Source organism: Gorilla gorilla, chromosome 16, assembly GCF_029281585.2.
Source record: "Gorilla gorilla gorilla isolate KB3781 chromosome 16, NHGRI_mGorGor1-v2.1_pri, whole genome shotgun sequence".
NCBI classification, from domain to species: Eukaryota; Metazoa; Chordata; class Mammalia; order Primates; family Hominidae; genus Gorilla; species Gorilla gorilla.
This window is the reverse complement of record NC_073240.2, coordinates 56,162,518-56,178,390: the sequence shown is the minus strand read 5'-3', so window position 1 is coordinate 56,178,390 and position 15,873 is coordinate 56,162,518. Positions and strand designations below refer to the sequence as shown.

General features: G+C 39.4%; 1 protein-coding gene and 1 non-coding gene across 5 annotated transcripts in view; both read left to right on the top strand.

The window, feature by feature from the left end:
* The window catches only part of CCPG1 (cell cycle progression 1), an 89,117-nt gene that overhangs the window by 19,622 nt on the left and 53,622 nt on the right, over positions 1 to 15,873 (top strand). For all 4 annotated transcript variants that reach the window (XM_063698554.1, XM_055363178.2, XM_004056220.5 and 1 more), the window contains exons 3-6: positions 3,319 to 3,433; positions 8,422 to 8,498; positions 9,652 to 9,853; positions 14,760 to 15,011. In XM_063698554.1, the coding sequence (XP_063554624.1) occupies positions 3,319 to 3,433; positions 8,422 to 8,498; positions 9,652 to 9,853; positions 14,760 to 15,011 (646 nt within the window). The remainder of the gene's footprint in view (positions 1 to 3,318; positions 3,434 to 8,421; positions 8,499 to 9,651; positions 9,854 to 14,759; positions 15,012 to 15,873) is intronic.
* On the top strand, positions 13,773 to 13,884 carry MIR628 (microRNA mir-628). Its single transcript, NR_106398.1, has one exon. It is a non-coding gene; the product is annotated as a microRNA mir-628 (primary transcript).

Sequence of the window (15,873 nt, the reverse complement as noted above, 5' to 3'; positions counted from 1 at the left end):
ATCCTCCCAAGTAGCTGGGACTATAGGCATATGCCACCATACCCTGTTCTTAAATAATTTTGAATATTTCACTGTGATACATACTGTTTTCATTCTTATTTTGTAGTTGAGAAAACTAAAGCTTAGAGAGGTTAAGTAATTTGGCCAAGATTATGCAGCTAGAAAATAGATCCTGGATTTGAACAGATCAGAAAGGAGAATGGAGAACATGTGTTCCACTTACGTTATAGCAGAACTTCACAGCAAAAAGGCCAGAACCCTATCACAAAATGAATTTTATAATAGAAGATTGATATACGTACAACAAGTATACATAACTTGTACATTTTGTTTATTTTCTCATACCAGTAATATATGTTCACTATAGAAAAATGGCAGTATGTTGATAAACAGAAATATACTTACTCCAGGTTTTACTCCAGGTTTTAATGGACATCTATAATTTTCCCATTTGTTTTTAGGGTGTTGTAAGCCTCACTTGTTTTCTTTTTTCTTTTTTGATATGGAGTTTCGCTCTTGTTGTCCAGGCTGTCGCTCTTGTTGTCTTGTACAGTGACGCAATCTCGGCTCACAGCAACCTTCGCCTCCTGGGTTCGAGCCATTCTCCTGCCTCAACCTCTGGAGTAGCTGGGATTACAGGCATGTGTCACCACGCCCGACTAATTTTGTATTTTTAGTAGAGACGGGGTTTCTCCATGTTGGTCAGGCTGGTCTCGAACTCCCGACCCCAGGTGATCTGCCCGCCTCGGCCTCCCAAAGTACTGGGATTACAGGTGTGAGCCACCGTGCCCGGCCACTTGTTTTTTTAATAAAAATTTAAGACCGGGCATGGTGGCTCACGCCTGTAATTCCAGCACTTTGGGAGGCCGAGGTCAGGGCAGATCACCTGAGGTCGGGAGTTCGACACCAGCCTGACCAACATGGAGAAACCCCGTCTCTACTAAAAATACAAAATTAGCCAGTCATGGTCGCACATGCCTGTAATCCCAGCTATTTGGGAGGCTGAGGCAGGACAATCGCTTGAACCTGGGAGGCGGAGGTTGCGGTGAGCAGAGATCGTGCCATTGCACTCCAGCCTGGGTAACAAGAGTGAAACTGTCTCAAAAAAAGAAAAAAATTAAAAAATTTTTGTTTTTTAAACTATTAGTTAAGGTTCGGGTAGTTATGTTTAGAAAACATTAACAGAAAAAAACAAGATTGCCTTTTCTGCATTAAAATTTCAAAATTTAAAAGCAACTATCATTTGAGATTGAGATGATTCTTCTTTTTATCTTCAGTGACTTTTCTATTTTTAGCTTGTTTTCTTCAAAGGATTAAATCAACTCCCATAGCAACTTCTCCTTCAAGGATAATTAACAATACAGGAGCAAGGCAGCTATGGGAGTCTTACCTGTTAGTCTGCAGGGTGGAGTATGACAGCAGACCTCTGTCTGGCACTCAGTCAAGTGTGTCATTAGGGTGTTCTGTACTGGATGTTATGTCCCAGATTGAATCATATTTGTACTTTTATCTCTCTTCTTCTATATCTGCTTTCCAGGTTCTACTCTTTCTTGCTAATTTCTCTTACATGTGTCTCCTTTTCCTCTCCCATTACTGCCATTCTCATTTGGGCCAGAATTGGTTTCCCTAGCAATTCCTAATCCATAACCTTGCTTTAGCCTCTACCATTCTCTGCCACTATAGACAACCTCGGAGTCTTGCATTCCGAATTCTCATTAGGGCTCAACTTAAACGCTACTTTTTTCTTTTCTTTTTTTTTTTTGAGATGGAGTCTTGCTCTGTCGCCCAGGCTCGAGTGCAGTGGCAGGATCTCTGCTCACTGCAAGCTCCGCCCCATCGGTTCACGCCATTCTCCTGCCTCAGCCTCCGGAGTAGCTGGGATTACAGGCGCCCGCCACCACGCTCGGCTATTTTTTTTTTTGTATTTTTAGTAGAGATGGGGTTTCACCGTGTTAGCCAGGATGGTCTCGATCTCCTGACCTCGTGATCCGCCTGCCTCGGGCTCCCAAGGTGCTGGGATTACAGGCGTGAGCCACTGCCCCGGCCCTACTTTTTTCATGAATTCTTTTAATTTTTGCTGTCTTGAGTTATGTATACGCAAGAGAATGCAGACCTTTCGATTGCATGTGTCAGCAGACTATAGTGGGGACATAGGGAAAGACAGAATCACCTTAGTGGTTAACTTTGTTTTACAATTAAGACACAAAGAAAAATTGTATGATCCGCTATTATTAATGAAAAGACAGTCTGACATCAAAGTAGGAAAGATAACCTCAGAATAAAAAGATAGTCTAAAATTGTGTAAGGAGAGTATTCATTAACCCTATAGGTTTATTTAATCCATGTCATTAAAGCTTTAGACATTTTTAGTTTATATTGCCATAATAAGTAGTTATTTGCATATGGCTGTTTCTCTGAATGTGTTGTAAAATTGAATTTTGGATTTGATTTTTTTTTTTTTTTTTTTTTTTGAGACGGAGTTTTGCTTTTTTTGCCCAGGCTTGAGTGCAGTGGCACAGTCTCGGCTCACTGCAACCTCCGCCTCCGGCGTTCAAGCGATTCTCTTGCCTCAGCCTCTTGAGTAGCTGGGATTACAGGCACCTGCCACCATGCCCAGCTATGGATTTGAGTTTTTTTTGTTTTGAGACGGAGTCTCGCTCTGTTGCCCAGCCTGGAGTGCAGTGGCGCTATCTCGGCTCACTGCAAGCTCCGCCTCCCAGGTTCGCTCCATTCTCCTGCCTCAGCCTCCTGAGTAGCTGGGACTACAGGCGCCTGCCACCACGTCCGGCTAATTTTTTTGTATTTTTAGTAGAGACAGGGTTTCACCGTGTTAGCCAGGATGGTCTCGATCTCCTGACCTCATGATCCACCGGCCTCAGCCTCCCAAAGTGCTGGGATTACAGGCGTGAGCCACTGTGCCCAGCCAGATTTGAATTTTTTATATCCCAGAGCATCTAGCGAAGTGCCTTGTCTAGAGTAGTTCCATAAGTGTTAAGTAGAAACAAATTATTATAGAAATAACCAAATTTAGACCCTTATTCTCTGGAATTCAAATTTATTGCTTGAGCTCATAAAATAGAGCATTCCACTTTTGGGCTGACCTGACTTAGAATTTAAACCTGAGACTCCATTGTGCCATTTTCCTGCCATAGGCCTTTGTGGACTAAATTGAACAAAAGCTTGTCTAATTAGATACTGTTCCTTTGGAGTATGGCAGCATCTGAGACTTTTAATAATGGAAGAAGCATTTACATGTAGTCAAATCTAGCTTTGAGGAGCTAATAGGCAAATAACTGAAAGATTATCACTTTTCCTTAGGGGTCAGATATAGAAATGTTGAATTCTGTGACTCCCACTGACAGCTGTGAGCCCGCCCCAGAATGTTCATCTTTAGAGCAAGAGGAGCTTCAAGCATTGCAGATAGAGCAAGGAGGTAAGTTGTTCACAAATTCTGATTTTTTTTTTTAATATGATATATGAGTGATATTATGAGTCTTGCCTTCTTTCCAGGTGGGTGGCCTTTCTGGCTAATCTAAGGGGTCATTGGAAGATTAGAACTTCAGTGTAGGTTGGGCACAGTGGCTCACACATGTGATCCCAGTATTCTGGGAGGCTGAGGTGGGCGGATCATTTGAGGTCAGGAGTTCAAGAGGAGTCTGGCCAACATGGTGAAACCCTGTCTCTACTAAAAATACAAAAAATTAGCTGGGTGTATTGGCAGGTGCCTGTAATCCCAGCTACTCAGAAGGCTGAGGCAGGAGAATCACTTGAACCTGGGAGGCGGAGTTTGCAGTGAGCCGAGATTGTGCCATTGCACTCCAGCCTGGGCGACAGAGCGAGACTCCATTTAAAAAAAACAAACAAACAAAAACTTCAGTGTGGATTTGGTGAGGGCCCACAGAACCCAGAGTCATCAGCCTGCCCCAGGGGTTTATTTGCAGCTGTAGTATATTTTTGGGTTTTCAGATACACTTTGTTGCTACAGAGGTAACCAGTGACAAAAAAAGTGTTTCATGGTTTAACCTGAATTTGTTTGGTAGTTTCTATTTCCTTGTCATCTGTTTGGTAGTTTGTATTTACTTGTCATTATTAAAGTTAAGAAAAAAATTATTCATTGATCACAAGAGATTTACTAACCTGTTTTCCAGTTATTATCATGTTGATGGAGTTACAGACATGCCTCTCATTTTATTCTGCTTTGCTTTATTGTACTTCGCAGATACTACATTTTTTACAAATTGAAAGTTTGTGGCAACCCTGTGTTGAGCAAGTCTATTAATGCCATTTTTCCAATAGCATATGCTCACTTCATGTCCCTGTCTCATTTTTATAATTATAATATTTCATTTATTTTTATTTTATTTTATTGAATTGAATTGAATTGGCGGAGTTTTGCTCTTGTTTCCCATGCTGGAGTGCAATGGTATGATCTTGGCTCACTGCAGCCTCTGCCTCTTGGGTTCAAGTTATCCTCCTGCCTCAGCCTCTCAGCTGGAATTACAGGCATGCGCCACCGTGGTCAGCTAATTTTGTGTTTTTAATAGAGACGGAGTATCATCATGTTGGTTAGCCTGGTCTCGAACTCCTGACCTCAGGTGATCCACCTGTGTCAACCTCCCAAAGTGCTGGGATTACAGGCGTGAGCCACTGCGCCTGGCCTGTAATTGTCATATTTCAAACTTTTTCATTATTATTATATCAGTTATGGTGATCTGTGATCAGAGATCTTTGATTTTACTATTGTAATTCCTTTGGGACACCATGAACCGTGCCTATGGAAGACAGTGAACTTAATAAATGTGTGTGTTCTCACTGCTCTACTGACTTGCCATTCCCCCATCTCTCTCCCTCTCCTTTGGCCTCCCTGTTCCTGGAGACAACAACAATATTGAAATCAGGCCAATTAATAACCCTACAGTGGCCTCCAGGTGTTCAGGTGAAAGGAAGAGTTGTGTGTCTCTCACTTCAAATCAAAAGCTAAAAATGATTAAGCTTATTTGAGGAAGGCATGTCAAAAGCTAAGTCTCTTGGGCCAGATAGTTAGCCAAGTTGTGAATGCAAAGGAAAAGTTCTTGAAGGAAATTAAAAGTCCTTCTTAGTGAACACATGAATGATAAGGAAGCCATATAGCCTTATTGTTGACATGGAGAAAATTTTAGTGGTCTTGGTAGAAGATTGAACCAGCCACAAAATTCCCTTAAGCCATAGCCTAATCCAGAACAAGTCCTTCCTAACTTGCTTCAAGTCTATGAAGGCTAAGAGTGGTTAAGAAGCTGTAGAAAGAAAGGCTGAAGCTAGCTGAGGTTGGTTCATGAGGTTTAAGGAAAGAAGCTATGTCCGTAACATAAAAGTGCAAGGTGAAGTAGCAAGTGCTGATGTAGAAGGCGCACCAAGTTATCCAGGAGATCTAACTGAGATAATAGATGAAGGTGGCTACCCCAACCAGCAGATTTTCAGTATAGACGACACAACTTTCTATTGGAAGAAGATGCCATCTAGGACTTTCCTAACTACAGAGAAGTCAATATCTGCTTCTAGGCTTCAAAGAACAAGCTCACTTTCTTGTTAGAGGCAAATGTAGCTGGTGACTTTAAGTTGAAGCCAGTGTTTACTTACCATGCCTTGAGAGATCCTAGGACCCTTAAAAAATATGCTACATCTACTCTGCCTGTGCTCTGTAAATGGAACAACAAAGCCTAGGTGACAGCCATGTGTTTACAACATGGTTTACTGAATATTTTAAGCTCAGTGTTGAGACCTGCTGCTCAGAACAAAAAGATTCCTTTCAAAATACTAGACATTGTATAGCAATACCTGGTCAATCACTGAAGGGCTCTGATGGAGATGTACAAGGAGATTCATGTTGCTTTGTTTCCTGCTAACACAACATCCAGTCTGTAGTCCATGGATCAAAGAGTAGTTTTGACTTTCAGGTTGTATTATTTAATAAATACATTTTGTAAGGCTGTAGCTGCTATAGATAGTGATTGTTCTGATGGATCTGGGCAATGTGTGTAAATTGAAAATCTTCAGGAAAGGATTCACCATTCTAGATGCCTTTAAGAACAATTGTGATTTGTGGGAAAAGGTCAAAATATCAACATTAACAGGAGTTTGGAAGAAGTTGGTTTCAACCTTCATGACTTTGAGTGGTTCAAGACTTTAATGGAGGAAGGAACTGCAGATGTGGTAGAAGTAGCAAGAGAGTTAGAATTAGAAGTGGATCCTGGCTGGGTGCGGTGGCTCATGCCTATAATCCCAGCACTTTGGGAGGCTGAGGTGGGCAGATCATGAGGTCAGGAGATCGAGACCATCCTGGCTAACACGGTGAAATCCCATCTCTACTAAAAATACAAACAATTAGCCGGGCATGCTGGTGGGCGCCTGTAGTCCCAGCTACTTGGGAGGCTGAGGCAGGAGGATGGCGTGAACCCGGGAGGCGGAGCTTGCAGTGAGCCGAGACAGCGCCACTGCACTCCAGCCTGGGCGACAGAGGGGGACTCTGTCTCAAAAAAAAACAAAAAGAAAAGCATGTTCATGATAGGGAAAAAAAAAAGTAAGCAAAAGAAATTTAAAATGGTCTATAATTCTTTTATCTAGAAATAATTACTGTTGATATTTGGTGTACTTTGCTCATAAATTTATATGTTATATTATTTTTAACTTTTCTTAATATTTTATGCTCTTTTCTTTTTTTTTTTTTTTAAGACAGAGTTTCACTCTTGTTGCCCAAGCTGTAGTGCAATGGCATGATCTCGGCTCACTGCAACCTTTGCCTCCCGGGTTCAAGCAATTCTCCTGTCTCAGCCTCTGGAGTAGCTGGGATTACAGGCACGCACCACCACACCTGGCTAATTTTTTGTATTTTTAGTAGAAACGGGGTTTCACCGTGTTAGCCAGGCTGGTCTCAAACTCCTGACCTCAGGTGATTCACCTGCATTGGCCTCCCAAACTGCTGGGATTACAGGTTTGAGCCACTGTGCCCGGCCTTTATGCTCTTTTTCATTAAAAATATATTGTGAAGTCATCATTCTGTTTGTACACATTTTCTTTGAGGAGGTTCTTATAAAATATATCTTCTGTAGTGACATTTAGTTTTTCTGTGTTTTGAGTTCTTTCTTTTTTTAAAAAAATTATTGGTAGAACTGGTCTCGCTGTGTTGCCTAGGCTGGTTTTGAACTCCTGGCTTTAAGTGATTCTCACACGTTGGCCTACCAAAGTCCTGGGATTACAAGCATGAGCCACTGTGCCTGGACTGCCCTCTCTCTGACTTTTTTTTGAGACATAGTCACACTCTCTTGTCCAGGCTGGAGTGCAGTGGCATGATCATGGCTCACTGCAGCCTCAACTCCTAGGCCCAAGTAATCCTCCTGCCTCAGCTTTCTGAGTAGCTAGGACTATAGGCACATACCAACATGCCCAAATAATTTTTTAATTTTTATTTTTGTAGAGACAGGGTCTTGCTGTGTTGCCCAGGCTGGTCTTGAACTTGTAGCGTCAAGCAGTCCTCCAGCCTTGGCCTCCCAAAAGTGCTAGGGTGACAGGTATGAGTCACTGCACCCAGCCTGAGTCCTTGTTTTTTATAGTTTATGTTTTCTTATAAGGCATTTAGACACACACACATACACACACACGTACATACACATACATACTTTCATAAATCATAGTTTGAAGCCACGGTTTTTATTCTTACGGTACCAGGCATTGACAGCCATTAGAATGGTCTTTAGAAACTTCGAATAAACTTTTAAGAATTCAGGAAATATATCACTAGGTATCTAATGATAGATTTTTTCATATTAGGTATTAATGAACATACTGGATCAAGTAATTTGGTAATGTAAGGTAGAGGTTTTATTTACTTAGTCAAGGTAGCTTTGAGTTCTTGATAAGTCTTGTGGCTGGGCACGATGGCTCATACCTGTAATCCCAGCACTTTGGGAGGCCAAGGTGGGCGGATCGCTTGAAGTCAGGAGTTCGAGACCAGCCTGGGCAACATGGTAAAACCCTATCTCTAGTAGAAATACAAAAATTAGCCGTGGCGTATGTCTGTAATCCCAGTTGCTTAGGAGGCCGAGGCAGGAGAATCACTTGAACCCAGGAGGCAGAGGTTGCAGCGAGCCAAGATAGTGCCACTGCACTCCAGCCTGGGCAACAGAGCAAGACTCCATGTCCAAAAAAAAAAAAAGAATATTAAATGATTGCATTTTCTTATCCAAAATTATCACCTGACAGTTTCAAATAAATGAAGTTCATTAGCAACAGTGGAGTGACTTCTATAATTGTATGTGACATTTCATTAAATCTATTCTAACATATTAGGAAGAGATTTTTATCTACCCAGATTATATGTTGGCTGCAGAAAGTCAACAGAGAGTTTTAAATTAAGAAATAATTATATTGATGTTTGCTTTATATCAGAAAGCAGCCAAAATGGCACAGTGCTTATGGAAGAAACTGCTTATCCAGCTTTGGAGGAAACCAGCTCAACAACTGAGGTAAACTTGTATTTTACACTGTGGATATATGTTAAATAGTATCCTTAGAATACTATTTAAAGCCTCTAATTCTATTTATGCATTCTATTCCTATTTTGAATTATAAGCAATTTTGACTTCTAAGTTAGATGTCTTAGAGGACATCTAAGCAAAGTATTTTATTGGTATTGTGTTAAAGATCTATCTTTTCACCTCTAATATAATTCTTTTTGGAAGTAGATTGCATTCTTGAATTATATTTAAAAATTAAACTGTTAGGTTTCGTGTCTAAAATGGTGGTTCATTTTAAAATTTGGTAACAACCTAAGACTTATGCTTTGGGGTTTTACTTGACTTCTGTATAAAACTAGATAGCTAGATGATCATTTTACATGGTGTTTTAGTCTGTTTGTACTGATCTGACAAAATACCTGATACTGGGTGATTTATAACAAACAGAAATTTATTTCTCACAGTTATAGAGGCTGGGAAGTTTAAGATCAAAGTGTGGACAAGTTCAATGTTTGCTGATGACATGCTCTCTTGTTTCCAAATGGCATTTTGTTGCTACATCTTTAAGAGGAGATGAGCAAAAAAAGGCTGGATGCTGCATGAAGCCTGTTTTATAAAGACCTTAATCATATTCCCAGGGGAGGATCCCTTATAACTCAGTCACCTCCTAAAGGTCCCACTTCTTAGTACTATCACATTGGCGATTACATTCCAGCGTAGAAATTTTTGGGGACACCTTCAGATACATTCAGTACAAGACACAGCTGTTGAAGTTTATTACGTATATAACCTGAAAAGTTCAGTGAGTCTTTTTTGGGCTTCCACACTACAGAGTTGTGCTCGAATAGAACCATGGAACTCGTGAGAGAAGTGAGCTCTTTTTTCTGTGGTTATTGAGGGGGCAAAGATGGGCTTCTCAGCTTCTGCAGCCCACTAGGAGAATGCAGTGGTCTGATCTAATTCTGAGAGTTGTCAAGGGATCTGATGGTGTTCTCAAGCTATATGATGAGCCTGCTATTGCATAATTCTTTACTAATAGTAGGAATCATATCTTTTATTTTAACTCAGATGACTATAATACTTACTACCGTTGTATTCTAAGAAAATATAAGACCCTTAAATGATTGTTGAACTTACCATCTCTAAAATTATGATTCTTCAGGCAGAGGAACAAAAGATACCCGAAGACAGTATCTACATTGGAACTGCCAGTGATGATTCTGATATTGTTACCCTTGAGCCACCTAAGTTAGAAGAAATTGGAAATCAAGAAGTTGTCATTGTTGAAGAAGCACAGAGTTCAGAAGACTTTAACATGGGCTCTTCCTCTAGCAGCCAGTATACTTTCTGTCAGCCAGAAACTGGTAAGAATACACTGATAAGAGACTTAAAGACATGTACGACCACATTTTATATAAAGGCTTGTTTTCTACCCCTAATAATTTAGTCTCTAGTTTTGAATATGTTTGGGTAAAACTCAAGACAAGACTATTTTTGTGTGTGAAATCTATTAATACCTAGTGTTTCGCTAGACTGTTCTGGAGCATAGCAATCTTTTACTGTAACAGTAACCATCTTTTGCCATTAAATAGAAGACAAAATTGCTTCAGTGAGATTTGTTAAAATCACAAATGCTCCAAAATTCTTTTGGTGCTTTTTAGATCTTTAAGAGTGGGAGATTGGGGATGTTAATATTTTTGCTTGCAGTAGTGTACATTTTGTAATATAGAAATAGTGAAAAAAAATTGTTATTAAAGTCTCTTCAGATATATTCAATTATTAATCATGCAACAAACATTTATTGAGTACCTACCATATGTGAAACAGAGTTCAAGGTGCTATCAATACAGCTAGTCTTCCAAAGCTCCTGACCTTCAGAGCTATTGTTTTAGATTCTGTTATGAAAATGTCACTAGTGTAAGTCACATTTTTAATGCAATCAGTGCCGGTTGTACAGACAGACTCATTCAGAGATTAAAGTGTGAGTTGCTTGATTTCTTTCTGCTATGCTTCAGCTCAGTTTTAGCAGTATGTATAACATCTTTTAATGTGATATAAGTATGTAGGTATAAAGTTCCTGGATATATCAGTTATTAACCCACAGTTATAACTAAGGGTGAGTTATGGCAGAGACAACTTGAAACACTGCTAGTGATTCTAAAAATTTCCTAATTTGACGAAGAAACAGGAAACAGGTAGTATCTATTTTAGATAATTTTTTTAGATTTTACCATTCTTTAATATTTACATTTGCCAACCAGAATCAGACAATCGAATTTCTGTCATTCCAGTTTAAGCTAATAAAATGTCAAGTAGAGGTTCTTGTCTGGGCATAGTGGCTCACGCCAGTAATTCTAGCACTTTGTAAAGCTGAGGCAGGTGGATTACCTGAACCCAGGATTTCGAGACCAGCCTGGGCAACATAGCGAGACCTCATCTCTACAAATAATAAAAGCCAGGCATGATGGTGTGCGCATGTGGTCCCAGCCACTTGGGAGGCTGAGGTGGGAGGATTGCTTGAGCCTGGGAGGTTGAGGCTGTAGTGAGCTGAGATTGTGCCACTGCACCCAGATTGCCAACCTGGGTGACAGAGCAGGATCCTGTCTCAAAAAAAAAAAAAAAAAAGTAGAGATTCTTGGCTATCTCATTTAATGAGAAGTTACTTTCAGTTAGTATATCAGTGGTTTGCCTATAAACATGAACGTGAAAACACTTTATCCAGCTATTTGAATATTCATGTGACATTCTTGATGTTCAGAGGAAAACTTCAGGCTTTGTTAGAATAGCATTCATAGTATCTTTATTTATGGAGGGGTATTGTAATTGATTTTAGAATCCTCGTTAGTCATCAAATTTTATTATTATTTTTTTAAACTCCAGGATTTGTGTTGTATTCAGGTAGTTTCCCCACCCCCCCCTTCCTTTCCTGCTTCTGGTTTAATTCGAGAATATTCATGGCCCAGAAAAGTCAAATTGAAGCCAGAGTATTATAAAATGGTCAGATATATAAGAAACTGACATAGACGTAAAAGAAACTACATACTGTTGCTGGGCGTGGTGGCTCACGCCTGTAATCCCAGCACCGTCTCAAAAAAAGAAAGAAATTACATATTAACTTTTTTCAGGAAGTTGTATAGTTCTAAGCCCATTCTTCTAATATTTATCTTCTTTCTGAATTCTGACTTCTTGAGATTTTTGTGGACTGAGTTAAGAGGAATATTTGATTAACTGTATTTTTACCCATTGTTATTCCTCCTAAAGATATTGTTTCAATAAACCAAATGTTTAAAGACGAAATTTTGGACTATACTGAAAACACTACATATAAACCAGTTGCCAAAAGTTTTTGTTTTGGGGCCGGGCACTTTGGCTCATGCCTGTAATCCCTGCACTTTGGGAGACTGAGGCAGGCAGATTACCTGAGGTAAGGAGTTTGAGACCAGCCTGACCAACATGGCAAAAACCCTTGTCTACTGAAAATACAAAATTTAGCCAGGCGCCTGTAATCCCAGCTACTTGGGATTAGCTGCCTGTGGTAGCGCAGGCCTGTAATCCTAGCTACTCTGGAGGCTGAGGCAGGAGAATCTCTTGAACCCAGGAGGCAGAGGTTGCAGTGAGCCAAGACTGCGCCACTGCACTCCAGCCTGGCAATAGAGGGAGACCCCGTCTCAAAAAAAAAAAAAAGATAGTTTTTGTTTTTCCCATTTAGTTTGTTAATTTTGTGCTAGCCATTGCTTAATTTTGTTTTTTCCTTTCCCTTTCTTCATCCTTAAGGATTTCAACTTCAATTTTTTCTTGTCCTGACTTACATTCTTGTGGCAGTGTACGTTTTGTTGGGTTAAGAACACTGCCTGCTTCCTCTTTATGAACACTCTTCCCCGACAAAAAGCAAAGTTGGTAGTGTAGAGAAGTTTGTATTGTGTATGTTTTTAAGAAGGCATGGTTATTACATTTTAATTTTGTACGGATAACAATGTTAAGTGATAATTAAGTATTTTTAATTCTTTTTTTTCTTTTTAGTCTTTATAATATAGCTTTATGCCTCTTTTTTTCCTGTTTATTCACAAAAGAAAGGTGGTGGGAGAAGCTGTGGAAGATTCCTGAGTGCATATGGGGATGGGATGATCAGCTGAAACACCATGTTCCTAGCCAACTCGCTTTCCAAGGTGGTGTGACTAAATCTGACCAGCTTCCCTAGAGCTGAGTGTGCCTAGTCACATTTACTATTTACCGAGTGCTTTAAAGATACCTGTTGTCATCCGCAATACTCTAAACAGGTGTTCAGAATCTCTTGTAAAGGAGCTGGCCAAGCTTATTGCATGCCTTTGCATTGCTTGCATCTATGGGCCAAATTAAGCTTTTTTAAAAGAAGTTAACAATCAAAATATTTCAGCTGTTATATGTATGGGTTAAAAAAGTTGGAAGCATTAGATAAGGACATGAATATAATAATGTGGGTTAGCCTGTTTTGTTAGAATATATAATGAAGGTAATGTTAATGTAGAATTGAACAATTATTTAAATAAGTTTTACAAATGGTTTGTTTTTACATTTACCTATCTTAATTTTATGTCAGAAAGCCTGACTTAAATACTCTAACCATGATCATGAATGCCTTTGTATTATGTAATGCTTTGTTTAAGTCTTCCTTTCTTTCTCTTTGTCCAAGAAATATAACCTCACACCTGAGGCGACGGCATCTTTGAAAAACTAGTGATCAAGAATAACCAGATAAACATGATGGGCATAAGGGTCATGACCAAAAAGATCTCTCAGTGGCATCTGTATCACTAAATATTAGGAATATTCATTCATTTCAGTAGTGCCTTCTTTGTGTTTATTGTTGTAAGTGTGAAAGTGAACTGAATACTCCATGATCCATCTCTGAAAAATATTGCCTAACCTAAATCACCAGCTTTCCTGTGGCATGGATATCCTGTCTTCTGAAGAACTGTTTTTGCTTTTCTGGAGCATGAATGTTTGTTGTTTTAGAGCTCTTTGTATTCGAGTTCATATTTTATCCTTATTTTTAGTGCTTTTCCTCTAAGTAGCTTGTGGAAATTATTTCTGAGTAATTGAAGCTTCTGTGTCAACATATAGTTTGTTGACATAAGAAACAGTGTTAAGAAATTATGCATTTGGAAAAAACTGAAGGTGATTTTTTCCAGGGAATTTGTTTCCTGGACTTCGGATTTCTTGTGCAAATTTTCCCCACTAGTTTGTTTTTCTCTACTATTATTTTCATAAAGGAGCAGAACCAGAATAGTCCTTAATATCGGAGATAGCTGTTGTGTCACTTCCTCATGCTGACATATTTACTAGAGGGTAAAATTAATAACCTTCTAGTAAGAGTGGCAGTCGAAGGGAAGGGCTCATCTGACTTCTGGAAACCTATGTTAAAACACAGTGCTTTGAACCTTGATTGTGGGCTAATTAGGTTGGAAATGAAACTAGAGACCAGATACACCCAAGGAAACTTTTGGTAGTTATTTTACTTTATAACTCACAGGAAATGCTTGTGTACTTTCCTGTGTTCCTTAAATAGTTGCACTTAAATTACCTCTTTGAAACTGAATGAAGAGACAGAGTATTTTTTTTTCTTTCCAGAAATAATACTTATTTATACCTGTAATAGCAATGAAATTTTGTTTCTTTTGAGACAGAGTTTTGCTCTGTCTCCGAGTCTGGAGTATAGTGGCAGGATCTCAGCTCACTGCAACCTCCACCTCTCGGGTTCAAGTGATTCTCCTGCCTCAGCCTCCCAAGTAGCTGGGATTATAGGTGCACTACCATGCCCGGCTAATTTTTGTATTTTTAGTAGAGAAGGGGTTTCGCCATGTTGGCCAGGCTGATCTCGAGCTCCTGACCTCAGGTGATCTGCCCGCCTCGGCCTCCCAAAGTGCTGGGATTACAGGCGTGAGCCACTGCTCCTGGCCAGCAATGAAACTTGAGGCTATGCGAATGAAGGATTGTTCTAATAGTGTAAACTATAAGGCGAGGAGGGTTAAATAAAAAAACAGAGATAGGCTCTCAAAGCACCAAATAGTATGATTAACAGATTCTTGTGTATCACATTTGAAATGCTTTATGTTTTGGCTTTATGTTGATGAGTTGAAAACCCGTGTTTTTGTTTATGTTGTTTGGTTTTTGTTTTTGGCTATCTTATGTAGAAAGGCATGTAAGGGATGGCATTGATTATTCTAAATAATTTTTACTGGGAAAGCTTTTCCAAGATTTTGAATAGCTAAATGTCAACTTTTTTCTTAATAGTATTTTCATCTCAGCCTAGTGACGATGAATCAAGTAGTGATGAAACCAGTAATCAGCCCAGTCCTGCCTTTAGACGACGCCGTGCTAGGAAGAAGACTGTTTCTGCTTCAGAATCTGAAGACCGGCTAGTTGCTGAACAAGAAACTGAACCTTCTAAGGAGTTGAGTAAACGTCAGTTCAGTAGTGGTCTCAATAAGTGTGTTATACTTGCTTTGGTGATTGCAATCAGCATGGGATTTGGCCATTTCTATGGTAAGTACTCAAAAATGTGTTATACATAACCTGATGGGATAGTGTAGAGGAACTTAAGAGTGAGGACTCTTGGGATCTGTTTTCAGTGCCGTTATTAAATGTATGGCCTTGAAAACTTGAAGCCTGTTTGAGCCTCAGTTTTCTCATTCGGGAAGTGGGTGCTGCCTATCTCACAAAGCTTTTTATTTAAATAAGGTAGTAGTTATTAAGAAATGTAAGGATAATAACCATATATGTTTGTGACTCTTTTAAAGTTAGAAGATTGGAAGATTAAAAATCTGAAATGCTCACCATGAGGCAAATCATTTACATTTAGAATCACAGTTAAACTAAGTTGAAGTGTGACTTTATTAGGAAGATTATTTAAATCCCAATTGAAATAGTTACATTTGAAATGTGTAAATAATAAGTGTTCATTATTTCTACTTTGAGGTTTCATGTAAGTATCATACTTTGTAACTTTCATTGTTGCTTCTGTGATTCACATGAATCGAGAGTTTGTCATCTTTGTTCTTATACTTTGCTCTTTATTATGATTGATACTGTTTATATATGTTGATTATCTTATCAATTCAGAGCTTTTAAATGCCTTTTGGGTGAGAAGAGGAAGGTATTCTATTGGTGTTACTTTACTTTTTCATTTAGGAGCCTCACCCATTGAATCTCTCCTTTGTTTTTTGGAGACGGAGTCCCACTCTGTCGCCCAGGCTGGAGTGCAGTGGCACAATCTCAGCTCAATGCAAACTCCACCCCCAGGGTTCTAGCAATTCTCCTACCTCAGCCTCCGGAGTAACTGGGATAACAGGCGCCCACCACCATGCCTGGCTAATTTTTTTGTATTTGTAGTAGAGACGGGGTTTTG